The 25,623-nt window shown below is 33.8% G+C and overlaps 1 protein-coding gene across 1 annotated transcript in view; it reads left to right on the forward strand.

The window, feature by feature from the left end:
* LOC124362782 (protein lin-54 homolog) overlaps positions 1-19,504 on the forward strand; it is a 63,100-nt gene extending 43,596 nt beyond the window's left edge. The window contains exons 10-11 of the mRNA XM_046817563.1: positions 16,006-16,199; positions 19,068-19,504. Coding sequence (XP_046673519.1) covers positions 16,006-16,199; positions 19,068-19,245 — 372 coding nt within the window. The 3' untranslated portion in view covers positions 19,246-19,504. The remainder of the gene's footprint in view (positions 1-16,005; positions 16,200-19,067) is intronic.
* The last annotated feature ends 6,119 nt before the right edge of the window (positions 19,505-25,623 follow it).

Genomic DNA, 25,623 nt, shown 5'->3' on the forward strand with positions numbered 1-25,623 from the left:
CAGAGATGTTTTCAGATTCTTGGTGTTTTATATTTTTAGCTCTGTAGGAAGTGCATTGAAAAGTCTTGCTTCAGTATATCCAGGCTTCTTCTCAGAGTTGTCCTGTGAGTTGGTAGCTAGAAGTCATTATCTTGTCCAATATTTCATCTGTAGATCTCATTATTTTTTGGCAAGTGAAGTCTTGAAGTATACAGAATCACTTTGAGTATGTATAGAGAAGCCACTGTCATAATGTTAAAATCTTTGAAAGCCTCTCGGCAGTTGTCACGTGGCTTCATATTGGTTATAATCCGAACAGCTTTTTTTTAAGGAATAATCACATTATATGACGTACCACGAAACCTACCTTAAATGAGTACTTTGGCATAGTAGTGAATAGAGTAAGAACATTTTTTCGCGGTTGTAAATATGTTTTTTGAGTTTATTTTTAGCCATAAATACATTGTAAATAGGTAGTTATTACCCTAGACCCTTAACCCTTTGCCACGGCGACGATACATCGTCGCCAAAAACCCTTGCGAAAAGTGCCAGGCGACGATCCGTCGTCGCCGTCTGTTATCGTAATTTTAACGCTTTATTTTTCATGAATTCTTTTCACAACCAATATTGTTTTATTTGTTAACTATCCTGCAATAGATAAATAATAGTTCACATAGTACTTTATATTAGTGAAGATAAAAAAAACACAGAATAATAGAAGCAACAACAGCTGGCGGTGATCAACCGGGCACGTAACATCGTTGGCGCGTAAACAACTCGCTACGTATAGTATGCGTAATATCTAAAATAATACGTTCGGTCACATGGTTGTGTTTACATCGTTTTGAGGTTAGGATCTCTAAAATGATTTTGTTAACCCTTTGAGTGCCACGGTGACGAAATTTCGTCACCAATGATAAATGCGAGAAATGCCACGGTGACGACTTTTCGCCACCAGTTGTATATGCGAGAAATGCCATGGTGACGAATCTTCGCCACCAATTATTTTAAGATCCTTTGTTTATATTTTTCGGTATTTTTATGTTTCTACGTAATAAATTGTATTTCCAATAATATGCCTTTAATTTTCTGTGGTGTTTGGAAAAAAAAATCCAATCCAGAAGAGAATCTAAAAAAAAAACAATGGCCATCACAGCGCTGCCGACAGCTGACTAGCGTGGCAGACGACGAATGCAGAACCGCGTGCTAGTGTGTTGTTTCTTTTGAAACATTGTTGCTTGAATTCTAATAGCGTAATTATTACGTTTTGTGCTACAATCGTTTGAATTGTGCGTGTAGTGTTTATTATTAGTGTGTAAAACACTTAAGTAGTTTTCAAATGGCTGAATAATGGATCCTGAGAACCTTAGATCAAGTGAGGTGGACAGAGAACTTGATGGTGATGTATCTGATGGTAATTTACTAACCTCAGAAGACGATCTTAGTGATTTATTTAGTGATGATAGTGATGCTGATCCATTGTATGAGCCACAAAAAAATGTACATAGAGGTCAATCCTCAGAGAGTGACTTTGATGTTTCTAGACCTAGGCCTAGTACGTCAGGAACACAGGTTAGGCCTAGACCTAACGTAAGTAGAATCATTGATAGGAGTGTGTTATCCAGTTCCTCTGAATCGGGTGATGATGCCGACGGGCCTACAGACAATGATATTTGGCTTAGTATAAACGAAGAGAGCCGCAGTAACTTCACTCATGATTTTTCTTATGTTGAATCTCCAGGACCTAGACATTGCCCACCTGTTGACTCTAAGCCCATTGACTATTTTACACTATTTTTTACAGAAACACTTTTGACTATGTTTGTGGTTGAAACCAACAGGTATGCTAACCAGACAATTTCGTCTTTTGCAGAAAATGACTCACCTGGTAGTCGTAGGCACAGCTGGATCCCCGTGAACATTTTGGAAATGAAGGCTTTTATTGCTGCTGTTTTAAATAGGGGCCTGATTAGGAAACCAACTATCCCCTCTTATTGGTCAACTAGTGACTCACAAGCAACTCCATGGTTTAGTAAGATGTTCACACAAAATAGATTTCAAATTTTGCTTAGTTTCTTTCACATTGTTGACAATGAAAAACTACCTAAAGCCAACCAACCAGGTTACGACCCCACTCAAAAGTTCAAACCCTTAATTGAGCACTGTAATAGGCTATTTAAATTCTTTTATACAGCCCATGAACAGTTGTCAGTCGACGAATCTCTAATTGGGACGAAAAGTCAAACCGGAATCACACAATACCTCCCCAATAAGCACCACCATAGGTGGGGAATAAAGTTATGGGTGTTGTGTGACTCTGTATCTAATTACTGCATGAGCTTATTTTGCTATCAGGGTAAGAAGAACACATCTCCATCTGATGAGGTAAAAAAATATGGTCTTGGCTATTCGGTTGTCACTTCTCTTCTTCGTGCTTGTAATTATTTACAGAAAGGGTTTCATGTTTTTACAGACAATTTTTTTTCTAGTATTCCGCTGGTCAAAAAATTGTATGAGGAAAAAACCTTTTTTACTGGCACACTAAGGAAGAATAAAAAAGGCTTGCCTGATGGAATCAAAGAAAAGTTTCAAGTTGGCCAGAAGAAGTACTACCATTAAGGAAACATAGTGACACTGGCCTATAGACAACAAGCATCACAAAAAAAACCAGTTGTTTTGCTGTCCTCAAAAGCTGAGATAAAAGATATTGTACATACCAAAAGGAGGCATGGCAGGGTAACAGTTGAAAACAAACCATCCATCATACTAGATTACAATAAGCACATGGGTGGGATAGACACATTCGACATGATGCTCTATTCTTACCTTGACGAAAAACGAACAGTTAAGTATTGGAAAAAGGTTGTTTTTAATCTTTTTGCAAGAATGGTAATAAATTCCTACATTATATATAGGGAAAATTGTGTCCAAAACAACAGGAAACCTCTTTCTAGATACCAGTATACTGTGCAAATCATTGAAAGTATTTCTGATGAATGGGTATCACAGCAAGGTAAAACTGTAAACGTAGAGGGTGACAAAAGAAAAATTGGATTAGAAAAATTGCCCGGAAAAAAAGAAAAGACTTGTTTTGTATGTACAATGAGGGGGCCTGATTTCAAAACAGGAAGGAAGAGGTCTAGAACAGTTTGCACAAACTGTGGGGAAGGCTGTCATGGCACCTGCTTCCCAAAGCACAAATGCAAGTGAAGTGAAGTGAAGACAAACTGTTGTGAATAGTGTATATAAATAATTGTATATAAACATTTAGTGAAGATTTTGAACTGAAATTTCATTCTTTCATTCTTGAGCATAAGAAATACTGTATGTGGTGAGTAAATTTTATAAGTTTTCTTTTAGACCACACACAAATGTATATGATGAGGCTATGTGTGTATTTTTTCCAAACTGTTTTGGTCTAAAAAAAAAATTTTTTTTTGTCCCGGTTTTGAACATAACACTATGACATTTTGCACATTTTTTATTAGTAATATTCCCTTAGAAAAGAAAGTGTTTTCCATAGTAAAAATGTTTTTTTTTATTTGTAAAAACTGCAATAAAACTTTAAAAAAATTTTAAAAAAGAAAACTTTTTTGTTTTGTGTTAAAAATATATATATATATAAGAAATAAACTGTAAGAAAATTTACTAATAAAAGTATAGCCCAATTAAAACCAAGCATTTTGATCTACAGCATGATAAGTTTCTATGGAAATAATCCTGTTAAAAAAATGTTTTACTAAGTTGCTACACAACTGGGATTTCCGGGTCTGGCATTTTTAGACATACCCCTGAATATAACATATGTTGCAAAAAGTTCCATAACTCAATATATGGTCTTGGCACTCAAAGGGTTAAATTGATATCTCCGTGCGTGCGTGCGCGCGCGCGTGTGTGTGTGAGTGTGTGTGTGTGTGTGTGTGTGTGTATGTGTGTGTATACATATTTTTTGGAAAATATGAAGACCATATAGTAGATATACCTTAGAACCAAAGGATAAATGTAAGTACTGCATTAATTATTTTTGTTTTAGTGTTGTGTTACCGGTACTGAAAAATGATTTTTTCATTATGTACATAATTTCAAGTATTGTTATGTAACTATAGTAATTATATAAAAAAGTTAACCATTATTTTTTTCACATTAACAATGTTATAAAGAATATTAAAAAAATTCTTCCCATAGTAAAATTGTTTCTTATTGATTTGTAAAAAAAATAAAAACTAAAAAATAAAAATTGCTTTATACATTTTTTGGTTTTGACATGCCAAAACTAATATTATTTTATGTTGTTTCATTTGTTTTGTAACATTTTATTGTAATACAATTTTTTACAAACATTTTGATACCTGTTTCATAAAAATAGTATGAAAAATAAAAAAAATATATTCTTTTTCCGGAAGCCCGGTAATACTTCTTATTATTCCCTGGCATTTTTCGCATATGACTTGCAATATAGTTGCTAGTGCATTTCTTTTGTACTAAATTTTTTGCCTTGTGGCATTCAAAGGGCAAGTATGATAAAAACTCATACTATATAACATTTTAAAGGTAGAGATACTGTTTTATATTTATACAAATATAAAGTTTATTTTCAAAATAAAATTATTACATACACTTGAATGTTTTGTAAAAAATACATACAGATTTTGCTACATAGCTTGTTAGTTCAAGTAGTTGGCCTTAGCGTGGTAATTTTTAAAGCAAACTGGTACACAAAGTGACACTGTACAGTCTGGGCTCCACCAGGATGTTTCCTTCCTTCTAGCTTTGCCAGTTTCTTCCTTCACTTTTTCTGAGCATACTTTGCACACTGGTCCTTTTTCTCTGTAGGTGGTATCTTACCCAGGAAGTGTCTAGCTGTAAAACCCAAAAGTTGTGAAGTAATAGTAATGTAGTACAACAAAAATATTTGTTTTATATAAATAATATATGTGTGTATAAAAGTCATACATACAAAAATTATTAGGCTTACCTGTCAGTCGATTAGAAAGCAAACTTGAAGAAGTGCCATCACCAGCCCCAGCAAGCATCCGTTCTTTTTCACCCAGAGATTTACCAACAGCTTTGATAAAACTATAAAGGTGGCATTTCTTCCTCAGATGTTGTAGACTCGATTCACAGTAAATCACAAAAGCATTAGCAATTGCTGTCATGAACAGGTGGAAGAATAATTTTTTCCACTACTTTATTTGCTTCCTCTTGAATGGGTAGTAGGCAATAATTTGGTCCGGTCAATCTACACCAGTTTTATTTTTGTTATAATGAATTAACACTTCAGTGTTTCTATTAGTATATGTATTTTTAACAATTTGTTTCGACCAGTTGAAAATAAGCTCATTTTGCAAATTAGCATAATCATATTTATTAGTGTCTTCTGCTATGTGTAAAATTATATCACAATCAAACAACTGAGCAAAAATATAGCTTTCATTCAACGTTTCAAAAGGTTTGCCATCTACCTCTAAATGTTAGACTCACAAAATTACTATTGTGGTGTAATTGACATATATTACACAAAGGGTCTGTACTTAGGACGTTATTTGGTAATCGTAGTTTTCTGGGAGGTCCGATTGTGGAGTTTGTATTACTGAAACGACCGTAGAATTCAGAGGTTCGTTTCTTGTTGCATTATATTTAATTTTGATGTCCATAGAGTCAGAACTGTTAGCTTCATCTTCTTCATTGTCATAAACATCTGCATCACAATCATAAGAACCATCTTCTTCAATAACAAACCTTCCACTTCTTTTATAATTTCATAACTTTGTAACTAACAGTCCCAATCATGCTCCATTTTCAAAAGAATTCTTAACAAAAATTCAATAGTTTTTAGGAATACACTTACATCTGTGCATTAAAAGAAACATTCAATCACTAACTGATGGTTACATAAAAGGCGCAATGTTACAATGATGCTGAAAAGGCAGGAATTCCTGCAATGATGTTGGCAGGCATATAGGTTTAGCATAAAGTGGATTCTGCACAATTTGTGGGAAATAGATAGAACTATAATATCCAGAATAGCACTGGAGAAGGAGGAAGAAGACCAAGAGGAAGACCGAGAGGAAGATGGGAGGACCAAGTGTGGAAAGACATAGAGAGAAGGGGACTACAGAAAATACAGGTGGATGAAGAGGAGACCTGGAACGATAGACTAAAGTGGAGGAGGCTGTGTACGACGACCCGTGAGAACGGAAACGTCTGACGATGATGATGATGATGATGATGAGATAGAACTACTGCTCTGTTGTGTTTTGTTGGCTAGATTGTGCCCACAACAGTTTACAACTATGATACAACAACAGTATATTAATAACTATTGTATATAACTTTGCTACATAGCCTTAAAATATAGACTTCAAATCAATCATATGACGTGATTACTCCTCTACTGCAAAATGCATAATCATGTCAAATGTCATGATTATTGTTTAAACTATTTTTTTCTTTCTCTCTAAAAGGTTAAGTGCTCTAAGGCAAATACTGATTTGACTTTGACTGCTAAGTCCACAAACAAGGAGTGAAAAAGAAATGATAGAGAGCTGTGTCTGATACCAAGCGGACTACACACCACACATAAGCCATCCTCTTTCATCATTAAGACATATGTGTTCTATACCAGGGCCAATACACTCTAGCAGAGTATACCACTCATAGATAATATTAACTCAACCACCTGCCATACATCTTTTGAGTGTTAATACACCTATTGCTATGCAGCAATGAATACTGTGGTACAACATAATTGTCAAATCAATCTCTTTATTGCATTTTGACAATGGGACATTGTATTGCAAAAGTCAGAAGTAAGTAAGATAAACCACAGGGCTTAGACGTTCAAAACACATTCATACTTACAATTCATGCATTCACTCAAACACATTCAAACTGACTTCAGATCCAAGTTAAATTTAGACATCCCAGCGGCTGACCATGAATTCATCGACAGAATAAAACGCTTTGGACACCAAAAGGGGTTTAAGACGAGTTTTTGAATTGATGTTGATTGGCGGAATGTTTGACACTTTCAGGGAGCTTGTTGATTAGTCTGACACCAACTTGTTGAGGGAGATGTTGTGATAATGTCAGTCTGTATTGCCGAGTTCGGAAGTTGTCCCTGCCTCTTGTCTCATAGTGGTGAACGTCACCGCCACGAACCAAATCACACTTTGATTCGCAGTAACGTGATCACCTCCAGAATATAAAGGCAGGGCAAAGTCAGCAATTCTAACTCCCTGAAAGATTCCCTACACGACTCTCTGTAATTTAAATTTGCAATGATTCTGATTGCCTTTTTTTGGAGCTTGAAAACTCTTTCCATTTTGTTTTTGGAACAACCTCCCCAGAGTCCTCACTCCATACGCAAAGTGTGGATGAATCAGGCCGAAATATGCCATTTTCAGAACTCTGGGGGAACAGAACTTTGCCAGGTGCCGCAAGGCATATATGCCTGAGGCCACTCTAGCACATACATTGTAAACATGATCAGCCCAGGTCAGTCCTCTGTCTAGACCAGAAACAGTCTGTCCTTTGTTGTGTGTCCCAGAAACTTTGTGGAGTTAGTTTCCTCTAAAAGCACATCATCCACAAACACGGCAGGCTGAACTTCGTGATCATTTTTGTCGAAGGCTAAAACACATGACATTTGTTTTTGAATGATTTGTTTTTTCAGGTTCAATTCATCAAAATACTGAATGCATGCATTCAGTTCCATGAAGGATGTGATTTCCAGGTCTTGAGTTGATTTGTTTTTGATACAGAGAGTTGTGTCGTCAGCATACTGAACCAGTTTTCCATGCTGGATCACTGAATTCAGTCTGCAGACGTAAACTAGGAACAAAAAGAGGCCCAAGGATGGAGCCCTGAGGGACACCATGGGTCATTTTAATTTTGTTTGAGACGACGTTCGATACCTCAACGCACTGGTCTCAATCCTTGAGGTAAGAAGTGAGCCATAAGTGCGAGAGACCCCGAACGCCGCATTTATCCAACTGGAGCAAAAGTGTTTCATGATGCACACAGTCAAACGCTTTGGATAGGTCGAGGAATTATACTGAGCACATGTTCTCGTCCTTCCAATCCATCGGACAACATTGTCCAAAAGATTGTTCACAGCGTCTATTGTGGATCTGTTTTTTCCTAAATCCAAATTGTTCCGGATTTAGGATATTGTTATTTTCTAGAAAGCTTACAAGCTTTTCATAGAAAATTTTTTCAAAAATTTTGCTGAAGACTGGAAGAATTGAGATTGGACGATAGTTGCTTGCAAGGCAAGGATCGTCCTGTTTGAAGATCGGAATGACTTTGGATGTCTTCAAAAAGTGATGGGAAAGGTTCCTTTTTCAAAAGAAAAAAGTTGATCAATTTTGTGAGTGGTCTCAATATATGCCTGAAGCAGTGTTTGAGTAGCCACACTGACATCCCGTTTGCGTCACAAGATTTTTTTGAGTTGAGTCCCTGTATGACTCGTGCAACCTCCCCCTCACACACAGGAGTCAGGGCCATGGATGCAACCGATACAAACAGCATCTCCTCCGTGGAACCGTGGTTCAGTTAATGCCGAACCCACTGTAGCCACGGAAGAGAAGTATTTATTAAATTCGTCTGCCACTTGAGCTCGGTTTTCAACAATTTTGTCTTCAATTTTAAATTTTGATTTCTTTGGTGTTTTTTATCTGGTGTGTATCTCGAGAAAAGTCGTTTATGATTTTTCCAAGCTGTTTTCGAGAAATTTTTCGCAGTTACCCAAGGCCTTATTAACATCATAGGCTTTAGCAGCTCGTATGACTTTTTTATAATCCTTCGGTAATTTCTGAAAAAAAAATTTGAAATGTTCGTTTTGGGTTTCAATGAAAATTTTGTGAAAGAATTTAAGCTTTTCTCGAGATACAAGAATTCCCTTTTGTCAACCACGTGCCTTTTTTAGGTGTGTGATTGACTTTGGTCCTTCTGAACGGACAAGCAACTTCCAGATAATAGTTGAAACTATCACTGAAATGCCGCATACATGTCATCGACATTCCAGAGTTATCCAAAAATTGCCAGGGCTCAGCTTCCAAAAACATCGTTTAAGTGGCGAATGTTCTGGGGCCGAATCACTCTTGCAATTTTAAATTTTGAATTTTTGACTTTCAAGTTTGCACCCACGGATCACGGCCCCCTGCGCAAAGTGGTCAGAGATTGCAGATTTCAAAACAGAGACTGTGATGTCAGGAATGTTTGTGACAACATTGTCGATGGCAGTACTCGTCGTAGCGGTCACTCGTGTGTCGGTGAATTCACGGAAAGAATTTAAAACATCGCGAAGCCGCTGGGTTAGGGGGTCGGTGGGATTCATTACATTAATGTTAAAGTCTCCCATTTGTCGAGGTAATTCTGCAGATTTTCCTATCAACTAGTAATGTTCCCTGGCTTTCAGCCCTAATAATTAAAAACTAAAGTAACTTTTTGTCACCGATCTTCTAGTATATTGGAAGTTAATGCAATAAATTTGGCATTGACGTTTAACTATTCTTAATGAGTAAGTTATAAAGATGATTTAACACGTTAGCTGCCACGTCGGGCCAAATGGACCGACGCTCTACGTCTCTAAGAGATTGCACGTCGGGTAAAGTGGCCAGACAGCATAACAATGGACGGTACCCACCATTTTGATTACCTTCGTGCCTGTGCTGCACCCTGACGACTTTAACTGAAACTGATTGAACTATGAAGAGTTCAGCTATTAACAGAACGTTGTTTGTTGTGTTTATTTTCGTTATTAGTGATATGAATGATATTGCTACATTGGCCATTTTTGTTGGGCTACATTGCCCGACTAGGTATTAGATAGGGTATTTTTATAGGTGTTAGAATATAAAATAATAAGGTTTTAGCCTTATTATTGCTACCAGGAAGAATAAAATATGTGATTTGTTATTTTACAGTAAAAAGAGATTTATTTTATAAGCTTCACAAAAAGTAAATGTAGTAAATAAAAGGTTGTATCTTATTTATTTTCATATTTTTTGCTTTCCTTACTATTCAAATAATTCAATTCTTATAAGTAAAGAAAAATAAGTAAATACAAAATTACCCTATACAAAAGATGAATGAAGATATACTATTTGTGTATAATTTTGAAGCATGTTTCACACAAAAATGGTTTTTCGGGACATTCACTGCAAAACATAGTTACTTGTGTCAAATTTCTTGCTACCTTACGTCCTTTTTCCTCTGATACATTTTTGTAGCACAACTTGCACACCTTTCTTTGTCGGCGTTTTTGTACTTTTCCACCAACAAAAGCAGATGACGTCAGGTAGTGGTGCCCTGTAGTGGTCACATTTGGAATGCGTGGCTCTTCCTGCACGTTCATCAAGGAACAGGCCAATTCATCTCTGAACTTAGTGATAGAGACTAAGTTTTGTTTTTTTTATTATGAGATGTAGTGTGGTTAAGAAAATTATTGTAGGCCAACCAACTATTTACCACTGCAGTTCCAAGAAGAAGTTCTTCAGCTAGTTTGTGGAACCAACGCATTGTCTTCCAAACTGCAGTGTTATATGATGACATTTGATCAGATACGTCTATCCCAACCTTCGCCTTATTGTAGTCAACGATGAGTAATGGCTTCATTACATTTGGCCCTCCAACTTTTTTTTTTTGTCAAGGACGACGTACTCCGGCCTATGGAATGTGGAAAGCATGTGTACCTCCCTTTTGTCTTTCCACTTGGTAACAACTACACCATCTTTATTTTCGGAGCAAACCATTTCACCTTTACTAAGTTTTTGTTTTAAAAGGTTTTTTGGTAGGCCTTTACGACTTTTTCTCACAGTACCAGCAAGATGTGTTTTATTTGACAACAAAGCATTAGCTAATTCTACTGATGTGTAGTAGTTGTCCGTATATAACTTGTGGCCTTTATAAAAAGTTTGTCATGAGTTCCAGTACCACTTTAGTCGCAACAGATCTGTCTTTTGTCACTTCTATACAGTAGAACCCCTCATATCCGGCCTCGGTTTTACCGCACCTCGGTTTATCCGGCCACTTCCCGGAAGCCAATATCGAAATTTATTTACCACGGCTTGCAGACGCGCAGTTGCACGCACTAGTCTCCCACGACTCTTGCGTTATTTTGGTGTATCTATTTCTTTACATTTTCCTGTGTTGTCCTCAGTTGAGCTAATAGGTTTAACCTGTAAACAGTTCGTTGATTATTTCCAGTCCGGTTAGTACAGTACAGTACAATTGTTTTGTTTCGTCAAGTGCTGTGTACTGTAGGTTGGTTTATCCGGCCGAATCGTTATCCGGCCAGGGGCTCGGTCCCGTGGTGGCCGGATATGAGGGGTTCTACTGTAGTACCTTTCCCCATGTATACTTTTACTGCATAAGTATAACCTGTTTTATCACACAGCTTGAATATTTTTATCCCATACTTGTGGGCCTTTCCGGGAATATACTGCCGGAAACCTAGTCTACCACGAAACGGCACCATAGTTTCATCAATAACTAAATCTTGCTCTGCTACTTTCAAAGTGAAGAATAAATTGTTTAGTGCTAGAAGCATAGGTTTTATTTTACCAATTCGCCCATCTCTTTTGAGGTTTTCATTACCGTTAAAATGCCAGAAACGTAAGAGTAACTGAAACCTGTTTCTACTCATTATTTTTCGGGCAACTGAGAATTTATACAAAGGGTTTTTTGACCAATAATCACTGATTCTTGGAAGTCCTACTAAACCCATATATAAAAGAAGGCCAATAAATTGTTTCATTTCCCCATGATTGGTATTTTTCCAGTCTTTTAGCCTACTCTTACGACTTAGTCGCAGCTTTGAAATTACTTCATTTGCATTATGATTAGTTTCTACAACCATAAGTTCAACTACTTCATCTGTCAAGTAATGACGAAAAAAATCTATTGGTTTTCTGTTGTTTGGTAAACAAAAATTAAATTTTGTTGTCTGAGTGAACTGAAACGTTTTCTGCTTACCCTCAAACATTTCCCAGCCCAAATCATTGTCCTTGGCGTTTGTAGAAATAAAAGAAGTACCTGTGATATCTGTAACTGTTCCATTAGCATCAGTAGAATTAAGTTCCACGTTTGATTCTTGATTGTCATCAGAGTAATATTCTGAATCAGTACCAGGAATAAAGTCTAGGACGCTATCAGTGTCATCCGGTATATCACTAACCACCATTGACTCCACACTGTCATCATCACTTATTTCAGCAAAAAAATCACCCAGGGAAGACGGATTCTCAATCATACGTTCGATTTCATCCGTAAGAAGATTATCGCCACTCATTTTTACCGATCAATAGTATACACGCACACAACTATCGAAACATTACTTATAAAAAAACACAATGTAGGATTCCAGTAACAAAACGCGTCAATTGGCACTCAGCTATGTGGAAAAGGCGGGTTAGAAGTAAGCTGATGCAATTGCAGACAGAGAACTAAAGCGCGGGAATTATTCAGGCTCACATCAACAAAACGGAATATCCCTGAATCAGGCGTCGGGCGTATAGGCCCGACGGCAAATGATTTATGTAACATATCGCCTTGTAAAAAGCTCTGTCGGGCCAATGTGCACGACGCTTTATAAACGTAATAAATATACATAAATCATAAAATCATGTTTATTAGTAACCAAAGAAGAGAAAAATAACAAAAGGTTACAACAATTTATCTTTTAAAAATTTGGCGCTTTAGCGCTAAAACGTATTTTTCGGGGTTGGCATCTAACGTGTTAATTTGTACTTCAAATCATTTACACATTTGTTCCATTAAATGGTTTAGTAAAATATTCATAAAAAATTGTAAATAGATATAGAAAATAAGAATAATGTGATTTTTAAAGATAATATTGGACTTGAAACTCGTATTTTCTACGTCTATGTTCATACATCACAGCATGTTAATATACAGTGCCGGTTTTAGCACTACTAGCGCCCTGGGTGAGATTTCTTCGGCAACCCCTAACTGCAATTCAATTACATACAAAAAATGGCTTCTGGCGCTCCTTTTCGTCCGGCGCCCCTGGGCGGTCACCCAACCGCGCCCTACCCTAACGCCGCTCCTGTTAATATGTGTATATCAGTTATTCAGCAGTGAAGAAATGACTGATTTCTAAATAATCTGTTGGTTGTTCTTTCTGTATGAAAACCATAGAGATAACCAAAGTAAGAAAAGGAATGTCACTTTCTAAATTAGAACATGCAGGAATAAGAGGAGTGGCGCACAGCTGGTTTAATACATACCTTTCAAACAGAGAACAAATTGTAAAATTTAAAGACTGTTGTAGTAACCCAGAAATAGTTGAAAAAGGTGTGCCACAGGGCTCTGTTCTCTCGAGGACATTATTCTTGATTTACATTAATGATTTACTGAAAAAAAAACATTCAAAGGGCAAATTTATGCTTTTGCCGATGATTTGGTTCTATTATATGTTAATGAAAGCGAAGAGGAGATATGGCAATGTATAATACAAGACTTAAACATTTTGAAGTTTTGGTGTGTTCAAAATAAAATGATTGTAAATTTATCTAAAACTAAAGTAGTTAAATTTAATTTAAGAGATTTTACGTTTATTAATGATATAACTTTTCATGATTTTGATTGTAATCAAACAAACATACGTAAATGCGAGAAAATTGAGATAGTTAAGCATTTTAAATATCTAGGAGTATTTTCTAGATAGTAAATTGTCATGGGATAAACATATTGAATATATACTAAATTCTTTAAAGCGTCAAATTAGGAAATTTTATTATATAAGGAATAAATGTAACGCAGATCTATTATGGACATTATATTTTGCTCTTATACATTCTAGGTTGCAATATGGTATTTACTGCTGGGGAGGAGCTTTTAAAAATTCAATAGGTAAACTTAGAGCAACCCAAAACCATTTTTTGCGTATAATTTTATATAAAAACAAGAGAGAACCATCTTTTCCTCTATGAAAGGTTGAATATTTTACCACTCCAACATTTATTTATTTATAAAGTATTACAAATTTTTTTCAGAAGAAGCGGAAACAATAGAACAGAACATTTATATAAGCATACGTACATGACGAGGAACGTAAAAAACAAAGCAGTTTTAAGACCAAAAGTTAAAAAATCTTTTCTTTTTTAAATTGTTTGTTTTTTTTTAGGCCCAAAGTGTTTTAATATGTTACCTACCAATTGATATAAAAAAGTGTAGATCTAATAAAACATTTAAAGCTCACCTGAAAAAATGGCTGATGAACTCTGAGGAAACCAAACAATTAACAGATATAATTGAATAAAATATTTCTGAATGTATATATGTGAGTGCTGAAAAGGTTGTACATAGAGTATAGGGAAAATGTATGTTTCATGGGTTTAAAATAAAACAAATAAACTACAAAAATAGCAGTATTTGATAAGAATTGTTTATAATTGTTGTAGTAATTATGTTTTGGTTGCTTAATTTTATATTAATAAGTATGGTTTAAGATTGTCCACAACAGTTTGTAAGCGAATAAAGTGATAGCACTACAGAGGCTGAATGCCAATTCTCAGTGTCATAAAAGTAGTGACTGATAATAGTGTATATTGTTTGATTGCCGGCCATCAAAACTGTGTAGGATGGTCGAGTATATTCCTACCATTATATGATGCATGAAGTGTAATGTTGTAGAAGGAATAAAGATATTTTGATTTAATTTCAAAATATTGTGATTTTATAACAATATTGGACATAAAGTTCATATTTTTTATTTATATTTTTTCATTTCCACATCTGCTGTGTCTATGTGCGAATAATATCTACTCAGTGGTAAACAACAGTTAAGCTAACAAGATTCTTGTTGTTTTAGATTAGAAATTATATGTATATAAGGTTTTAATGGCTAACAAATGTTAAAAAAAATAGTAAAAACATTAAAACTAGTAGACAACTTGATGCAACATGTGTCCAATAGTTATACAAAACCAAAAAATGTTCATATTGTGTTCATTTTTTTAAGTAATTGAAACCCCAGTGCTTCCAGTTTAACCTACAGCAAAAACTGATGTGTTACTTAAATCTGGGCAATCTTATACATATCCAGGAGTGGTATATCACTAACCGCAAATATTTGGATATTGGAGTGCAAGGGTGTATCGATAGGTCTAGTCTACGGCGGGAGATGGAATTTGTTGGGCTTCCTAAGTGTTAAGGGCTGTTGCTAGCCTAGGGTGGTACAGAGCTGGCTTCCCCTTCTTCCAAGAAGACATGACTGAGAGATTAATGTCCAAAATCTTTCCTCATGGACCTCTGCAGGATGTGGCCCCTATCCCCAACCTTACCCATCAAGAATATTCTGTCACTTCATATGCAGCGCAAAGGTCCTGTTAGGACTAAGTGCCATTTCTCAGCTTCTTGTCCTAAGTGGGGAGAGAAAAAAGTTGGAAGCACGATTTGGGTACACAAGTGATATATCTACCATTAAAAGTTCTCCTCGTAAGAATTTAAAAAAATAATTTTGGATTGCAAAATTTTAGACAATAGACAAAGAAGAAGAAGAATTGTTAAATAAAATATACCTTGGCGTAAAATCCAAGATTCAAATTGCTTAAGTGTTTTTGTGTAAATATACCATCATCAGAGAATAATAAAACACCAATGCATGTATTGTGATTTTACTCCTTTTTATAGTGAAATGCATAAACTATTTTAATCTTTGCTTGTATGACTAGGTATATTTTGTCTATAATTGTCATAACATTTTGTAAATATACCTTTTCTTTATGAATTCAACATAAATAATGCTCATAATCAATATCTGATCTGAATCAAAAGTTGTAGTATACAATGTTGGTCATCTTCGTGTGCAGACTGCATTGAAAATAAAGACAATTTTATTTTTTGTGGCCAAACAGTGCCTACCAGAGTATTGTTATTGTTATGTGATAGTATTGAACTCATTATTTCCAATGTTATTTGTTGTATCAGTAAAGTACTGTCATGTATAAGACATGTACAAAATTTAAATACTCAATAAATTATTCCTTATTGTTTCAGGCAAAGATACCTTGCTCAAATAACTGCAAATGTATAGGCTGTCGAAATGTTGAGGAGTCAAAGGATGCTCGAGAAAGGAACAATAGTGAAGGGAGTAAAATAAATCAACAAATAGCAGTAAAATCCAAATTAAAGTCTGAAATTGAAGAATGTGTATATAAATCTCAGAACTTCTTAACGAGTCAGGGCACAAGGTAAATTTACTAATAATATGTGTTTTAATTTACTTAGTGAAATTAAATTTTAATAATCACTGACAAATATTACTCTCTCCGTCCATGTCTTAGTTGAAACTTGTCAGATTCCTTATTTTATATTTAAAAAAGCCAATGTAAATTATGTTGTACTATTTTACTTAGGTCACAACATATCTCAAATACTTCAATTACATATAAATGTTGAAAAATAAATATAAATATTTGAAGGACAAATCCAATAAATATGGTAAAATCGTTTTAAAGGTTGTTGAAGAGCGCTTTCTGTGGTATTGGATATTCATTATCACAAACTGAAATTCATTTTTAACTAAAACCACCTGAGATATAGGGATTTTTATGATAAAAGAACTTTTTCCAGGCTATGCATATCAGTTGTTTTGATATCAGTTTCAAGCTAGTATTGTTCAAATGTAATAGGAATATATTGTTATTGATCAAATATTATTTCATCCCCAGTTGGTCAAATATGAAAAAATAAATTATCATATTTTTTTTTTGTTTTTTTATAAGTAATACAAGGCTTGAAATAAAGAGTACAGTTTATTTCTCCTCAGAGTTGTACTCTTTTTTGTTTTCAATATACGCTAACATATGGGTTGGTTGCAAAGACATGAGTGATCAGTGACCACCATCCAAGGAGCAGCCATGCTCATCGCTTGCAGTAACTGTTATATCAACTGTTAATTTTAGAATTTCATATTGCTTGTTTTATTCACGGAATAAGTATACATTCATTTCAGTATCCATCTTTTACAATGGTCAAAACGAAGGAAAAAAATCTTATGAACAGTAGATTATTCATTTTGAATTTTTATCTATAAAACAAAAGATGTATTTTGTAATAGATTGAACTTGTAAAAGATGGAACCATATTCACAAACTGGCTTATTAATTTTTAAACACTACAATGAATAATTCTCCAGTTAATACTTAAACTGCCTTGCTTTTGTATGATAATGAAATAGTTTGTTTTTGTCAAGCCTAGAATATTTCAAACAGACGTTAGAACAACACAAGAAGTTTATCAGGTCTCTGAAATAGTGGAATAAGCCCTTGATGGTAGAGTGCCCACCAATGAAGGAGAGAGTGGTAAGGACTAGAGTTTTGGCATGGAGGGTTTAACTATTGGTCTCGCTTCACCACTCTCATCTTCTGCACCACAAACGAAAATATGCCTCCAATGAAGCGTTTGATATGCACCTTAGAAATACTATTTTATATTCTTCTTTCCCAATACTAACTCATTCAGGAAAAATGTAAGGACGTTCCAGAGCTCTGGAGCATCCCAAGAGTATATGAACGTCTGGTACTCTGTTACACAAGCTGCTAAATATGAATGATTTGTTTTACACATGTTAAATCAAAAGCCCCTCATTGCTAAATTGCTTGGATCCTACAAAGTGCTCTGCATAGCGTAGCATCAAGATAATACAAGCAATACTGGTGACCATTTATACATAAAGGCTTTCTACAACATCTTAGGAGGAAAACAACTGACCAGTCATGGGTACCGTCAGACCCTAGGACCTTACAAAAACTTTCTTTATTTTTCTCATTAAACCGTATTCCTCATTTCAGTGACTAAATAGACAATCCACAATGTAGTGATGGGCAAATCCAGAATTTTCTAATCTCAAATCTGATACCAAATATTAAAAAATTGATTCTCGATTCTCAAATCCTAATAAGTTTTTTTAACTATGATTACTAATTATAGCAAAATTATTACCAATTCAATTTCTACCATCCTTAAAGCCTTGAGATGATTTGATAATATAAAAAATAATCGAAGAATACCACCAAAAGGTCTTGCAGCTGAGGTTCAGATAAAGCTAGATATTAAGAACTAAGTTATATCCCCTATCTTCTACTTTAATTTTAAAGATTGTAATTAGGGATTCCAGAATATACGTTGTGAATCTGCAAAATGTACGGCCATACATTTTTATCATTTATAAATGTATTTTAATTTTTTTTAATGAATAATTTGAAACCACTCCCTGTCATGATAAAAAGTATTCAAATATATGCCGTGATGTAGGAACTGAAATGCATAAAAACTTACTGCAAGCAAAATATTATTCACGAAAGTATGATAATTTGTTTATTTGCTTATTATTTATGGTTTTAAAACACAAATCTCAGCAGAAAGACTTTTTACCAATCAGTAATTTGTGTCTGACGTTGCAGCAATAATTAATGACATAGCAGATCACCACGGATTTGATTGTTGAATCCCGTCAATTGATTCTCAAATCCAAATCTTTGTTGAAGATTTGGTTGATTTAATATTTGGAATTCGGCTTGGACACATCACTACTACAATGAATGTCTATTTTCTTTTAATATGTAAATTCATCCTTTTATGGACTCAACGAGATCACAACATTAATAAAACAACACATTGATTTAACAGGCCACTTCATTACAAACTGAAAAAATATATCTTTCAAGATATCTTCATGATTCTTGTTCCTAATATTTTATCTTCAGTATTAGTCAGTCAGGATGGAAACCAGTTAGAAGTGGCCCTCTGTATTTGCAGGAGGAATACTGCCTGTGACCATAGCACTTTTTATTGGTTCTGTCAATATAATGCTGTATAGATTATTGTAAAATACTACATTTGTTAGCAGAAAGTTGGCTAAATCAAATTAATACTAAAGTAGATACCTGGGTAATTGGATGGGAAAGGCTTTAATGTATAGTTTGTCTTGCAGATCTATATCACCCTGGTTTTAAATTAAAAATTGGCTAGTGACCTTCATAAGTAGTGATATGCAATTTAAATTAATGTACCTAGTACAAAAATTCGTGCTTAAGAATATTTTATTTCAATTCCAGACAGCCTTTCAACTTGATGACGCAAGAGGTGGTGGAGGCTACGTGTCAGTGTCTGCTAGCTCAGGGAGATGGCCAGCTCACGGAGCAGGTGGAGAGAATTATTCTGGAGGAGTTTGGTCGTTGTCTCGTTGAAATAATTGATTGTGCAACAAGGACATCAGTGAATAATGTGACATAACATAAACTATTTACTTCTACAATGCTTGTCTACCAGAGAAATATTTAAAGAGATATGTGTTTTTGTGATACATTTTAGATTTTATTAGAGATCATTGTATTTAAATCAGTTACCTTTGCATAAAATGTTCTATATCAAGATAAAGTTTTATTGTATATATTTTGTGTACATTGTTAAATTTTTAATTTAGATTAGTTTATCTAACTTGAGATTTATGTTGAGTATTAAGAGTGGTAAATTAAAACGTATATTTTTGTAATGGTTTAAAAATACTTTTCCTCTAATTTGTATTTTAAGATCATGATCATCAAAATAGATTGGTTGAGTATTATGGACAACTAGCAGTTAACTGCGGTGTAACATGCAATTTCCTATTGAATAAAAGGGACGTTATATACATATCCTTTTTAAATTGCGTAATAAACATTCCTGAGATATGTGATGTGTATTGGAAGATTCCAATCACATATACCATTACAAAATTGGACTTAAGGATTCGGTGAAGCAGTTTTATGAGTACCAATAATATAAGCAAATTCCTTTGCAACTTTAAAGAACATTTGATTAAGTAACTCCAACAGTTTTTTAGTAACACTTATAAGTATTTTTGCCAGAGTGGAAGAATCGTGGTCTGTATATTTCTCAATAAAAACATTTTGAGATACATACTTTGGACAAAAAGTGTCTACTTTCCCCCTTGTAATCTACGAGTACTTAACGGTCTTAAGATATTTCTGATGTTATAGTAGTGTTTGCATTATTGCTCTGATTAATAAAATACACACACATATATATATATATATATATATATATATATATAAAACACACACACATATATATACATAGGTCAGTAAATTATAACTCAGTTAAAAAACGTCTTATTCTGGCTATTAAAATCTACTTCCAATGTCAAGTATTTCTGCTGCCGTGATAGCATTTGTACTGTTGTGTGGAAATTGCACTGTAAAGATGTTAGTCGTCTTCAGTTTAATGATTTAATGTCTGTAAACTATAAGTATTCCAAGGAATTGATTTTCCCACAAGAAATTGTATACTGAATATAAATAATGAACCATTATTATTAAGAGGTTATCGTACTTTTTACGTTGGCTATGAGACAAATTCAAATTTCCTAAGTAAAACTTTTATGGATTTCTAATGAGTTTATAACACAGTTTTAAACTTTAACCCATGTTGAAAGCGGAGCATAAGATGCATGGCTGCAAGCTAATTAATTAGTATACCCACTTAATTGAGTCAATAAATTCCAAAAACAAGGCTTGTATCTTTAGCAATAATATGTCTAGTTTCTTTCTCTGTAAAAGTAACGTTCTTTAAAACATAAGCTATATCTGTTTGAAACATTCAGCATATTGTGCTTTTAGGTAGAAATTATAAACAAGAAAAGGTAGGACTAATATCGTTATGTATGTTATAATCATACTCATATGACAGCAAAATTAGTAATTTTAAGCTATTCTTACAAATCTACCTTTGGCATGGCTCAATAATATTTTCTAAAAAGAAAAAAAATTGTAGAGCGTTTATTGAAGTTTAACATAAAATATCCTGTCCACAAATAGTATTCAGGGTGAATCAGACCACCTGGACCACTGATTATAGCAGTATAACAAGTGAAGATAGAAACTCTGTTTCCCCTATCTTGTTGCCAAAAAATTTGATAAAATTGTGTTGAAACCCCTCAAAAATACTGTGAGGGGTATATTTTTGAGGTGGTGGGGTTGTTTTTGGAAAATTTTTAAATGTAAAGTTGGGGCATGTGGTACCTCATTATAAAGGTCTCTTAACTCATATGTACAGGGAGTCAAATATATAAAAAACACTCTTTTTATTTTTACTTTATTGAACAACTTACAAAACTCCAAATGTTACCCAAAATAGTTAAGGAACTACCCTTCCAAAAAAATTTGACATAAATTATTTAATTTGTTATCTTAAAATGTAACTAAAAATTATTAAGTAAATTCATGTGGTTTGTATTACACCAAATTAAAGTAGTAAAAAAAAAACAAAAATATTTTGCATTTAAACTTTAGCTTTATTTTGAGTGGTTTCAGTTCTGTAGGCAAAAATAACAATTTAATTGATTTATTACAATTTGTTTTCAAACAATATCATCTAAACAATGTCCTTATAATTTTTTTTAAATTTGTCGCAGGTCCTCAAACTCTTATCATCCTCTAATACCGAAGTCTACGAGCCCAATTTCAATTTCTGTGCAAGGCAATTTGCCTTATCTTCATGTTTTTATGAGTTTAGCTTCTCTGGAATTTGACTGTCAACATTTGTGAGCTTATAAGGTATGCATTATTCTTCTGGTAAACAATAACAATAATGCAGCTTTTTTTGTTATTGTTATAAAATCTTAACCTGGTTTGCTAATTTTTAAATAGCCAATTCGGTACCGAACAAGCAAATGGTAGCTAGGAAGAATTACCTTTGATGTTTGTTACTCTTGCAACATTTCTAATACTTAGTTTCTAAAACTTAATCAATGTAAAATTGTAGCAATTTTATTTCATTTGTAATTTTATTTATTTAAAATCTTACACCAGTGCGAGGCATTTGATATATTGATGGTTTTGGATGAGTATTATCAAAACTTCACTGCAGCAACTGCATTGTACGCTGAACGCTTTCCTGATAGATATCTCTACTCACAAAGGTATTTCAAAGATTAGCTGATTGTGTATTGTGATAACAACAAAGGTACGAAGATTGCAAGGCCAGTTAGAAGCAAAAAATCTGCCGATGTTTTAGCGGCTGCTCTGCAAAACCCACAAGACCTCAATCTGAAGAAAAGCAGCTGACTGAGTTTAGTCAAACAATGGTTTTGACAATCCTTCACGAAAACAAGATGCATCCCTACAAGATATTACATCAAGAGCTTAGCAAAAATTACTATCCTCAGCGTATTAATTTTTGTTTGTGGGCCCAAGAGGGAATGAATGAAGACCCTGACTTCTTTAATGACATTCTCTGGTGTGATGAGGCGACATTTGGTGAGGTGAATTACCATAACATGCAATATTGGTTCTTTGAGAGTCCACATTGGATGCTTGCAGTAGACAATCAAATGTATTGAATGTTGAACACGTGGTGTGGCATAGTTGGAAACGGAATGATTGGCCCCGCTTCTTTGAAGAAATTTTAGTGGAGATATGTACAATTATTTCCTTCACAATGTCTTGCCTAAGCTACTAATGAGTCTTCCGAACGAAATTAGACGAAGAATGTGGCTGCAGTAAGATTATTCCACTCCATATTTTGCTATCACTGTTAGTAATACACTTAATGAACAGTTTCCTAATAAATGGATAGGACGGGGTGTAACTGTCCCTGCCCGGTCTCCAGTTCAGACTACTATCTTTGGGGGGAGGTTGAAGTGTATGGTTTATGCTACAAGACCAACTACTAGAGAGGATGTAATGGAAAAAATACGAAATGCAGTAGCTTCCATTATTCCAGAAGAAATCCAGTGTTCAAAGGGCAGATGGAGCTTAGCATTGGCAACAATTGGAAGCAGTTTGAGCACAGATGCAACCTTACAGATAAGGTGTTGGTGGGCTTAATGAATGACTTAAAAGTATTAGTAGGGCTCAACTGTCCTATTAAAATTTATTGCATGAATGCTTTAACCCTTTTGAGTGCCGCGGCGTTTTGCTATATGGTATGCATAAAATGCCAAGTGAAAATGCCTGATTTTGCAAGGGTCTGGTTAAAAATTATACAAAAATTATTTATTGGTCCTGGGTTTTTGTTTGTAGATAAATATATTTTTTTTATAAATAATACATTGATTACTTATTTAATGTTTTTTTACCAATAAAAAAAATACTAACGAAAACTTTATGAGATAAAACATTTTGTTTTTTATTTTGAGACAACTTGGTGTTATTGAAATATTTTATTCTTTCACTTTCAGTTATTCTATCTTATACTCTGTTTAATTCTTAACAAAAAGACATATAAAACGTTTTTTTATACTTATAAAATAATAAAGTTTGGAAAATAAATGTGAACTGCTACAAAACTAAAAATGTTCTAACCTAACCTAACACTCTTGTGTATTGTATACACTGCTAATGCTTAAATCTAATGCCTGCAATAGTAGGTCTTCATTGTCGGCTATGTTTTTACGACTCATTGTTTATAAATATCACTGAACAAACACAAAAAACATAAAAACTATACAAATGTATTTAGTAAAGTACTAGCTGCTTACGATCACCGTAACTTACGGTCAAGTCATTTGTTCTACTTACACACAGACTAGAACAACATACACAAACAAAATAATATGAAGATACTGACACTACAAACCCATTTACACTTAAAAACTTTCAATATTTACAATCATTTGTGAAATAAACACCAGCGCAAACAAAACATGTGACGGCTCGTCCGTGTAGCTGTTGATTCTAAACTCAACTGACGCGCTCTCTTTACAACCACGGTAAAAATCAGAATCTAACCTGAATGCAACAAAACCTTAATCAAAAATTACATTGAAGCCTTTGGAATGCATATGTATAGTCATTGAGCCAATTTAGATAAATATTATATAAAATATAAGCGTTATTGCAGAAATCGCAAATAGCGATTCTGGAAATTCTTGCATATAAATGCAGGATTGCAAATAGCTATGCTTCAGCACTCAAAGGGTTAAATCATTTGAGATTGTTATTTTTGCCTACAGAACCAAAACCGTTTGAGATAAAACCTAAATTTAAATACATATAAATGTTTTGTTATTTTACTGCATTTAATTTGGTGTAATGCAAACCATACTGTTATACTTATTATTTTTCAGTTATAAACATTTTTATTTTCAAAATGTAAATAATTTTATATGTTGACACTTTTTTGAAACTGAACTTTCTTAGTTAATTTTTGGAGGGTAGGTCCTCAACTATTTTGTGTAACATTTGGAGTTCATAAGTTGTTCAATAAAGAAACAATAAAAAGACCTGTTAAAGCTTTTTTTAGATATTTTAACACCCCGTAGATTCACAGCAAGATAAAATGAAATTTTGTTTTAAATTATCTATGTCAAGAGACCTTAAAAATGAGGTACCAAATGCCCTATACATTTAAAAATTTCCCAAAAACAACCTTCCACCCCTCAAAAATATCTTACTGTAACGTGTCTATAGTAAGGTTAACTTCTATAAACAAATCACAACTATTTTTGTTTTAGTATAAGAGTGATCAATGGTATTCTAAACTAATAACCCTTTATTTTTTTAAAATGCACAAATTCCAATGGAATTCAATAATCAAACTCAGTATAAATTAATAGTGATTTTAATAAAAATTTGAAATCAATAATACAGCAACGCCAAGCTATCCTTCTTTACTTTTAATTTATTCTCAATTATTTCTTATTTTTAACCCATCAAAAGTTCACAAGTCCAGTCTTAAAATTAACAATCAATCAATCATTCAATAATTGTGTCCTTCAAGTTCTCAGTGCTAATGTATTCAACACAAACTCGAAATAAAAATCTTCATTAAACTTCAAAATAAAATAATCTTCTTCAAATATAAAATGAAACAAATAATAAAATAAGACTTCTTCTCAAAATAAAAATCAAACAAATTAAGGTAATATTAATATTTAATATATCAACAAAGACAATGTCCAACCAGTTAAACTCAAAATTGTATCAATTTCAAACTACTTATTTTGCATAAATTTCAAATTTACAAATTATTTAATTATCCAGAATTATCCGCTTGGCTTTGAATGTTAAATTTAGGAACTTGTTAAAATATATATAGAATCTCAGAACATAAAATAAATTTTCTTTTTCAGTAGGCTATTCCTGATTAAACCAAGATGAACAGGAAAATATCACCAAGCAATTTACTATTTAAGTGTTAAATTCTAACTTTCACAGTACCTCACACTTCTCCTGAAGACTTCACCAAGTAACAAAAATGACTATTATAGATTTATCAATTAAAAAAAAAAAAACGAACTTTAAATTTTGAAAAGAATTTTAATCTTAATACTCAACCTTCCTACCGAAAAATCAATACGGCAAGAGTAGGCTATCACTTTACACGAACTTCTCTCTCTGAGCACACAGCAAAGAATCCCCTGAAAACGTGGTTGAAGCCACCGGAAGGATCTAGAAATCCCTCCCACCATCTAATCAACCTATCATTGGCCAATCGAAATTGAGCAAACACAATGTCTGAATTGTATGGTACCTATCCCACCCAGACCTGTAACCTATGCTCAATACCTAGATACAAAAGGAAGCTTCTAGCATTCCTCGAACCCGAATCAACAAGAAATTCAGCACTGCTGGAAGGATCACAATCTTACAATTCACTTATTATATTAAT

This window comes from Homalodisca vitripennis, chromosome 5, assembly GCF_021130785.1.
Source record: "Homalodisca vitripennis isolate AUS2020 chromosome 5, UT_GWSS_2.1, whole genome shotgun sequence".
In the NCBI taxonomy this organism is placed as follows: Eukaryota; Metazoa; Arthropoda; class Insecta; order Hemiptera; family Cicadellidae; genus Homalodisca; species Homalodisca vitripennis.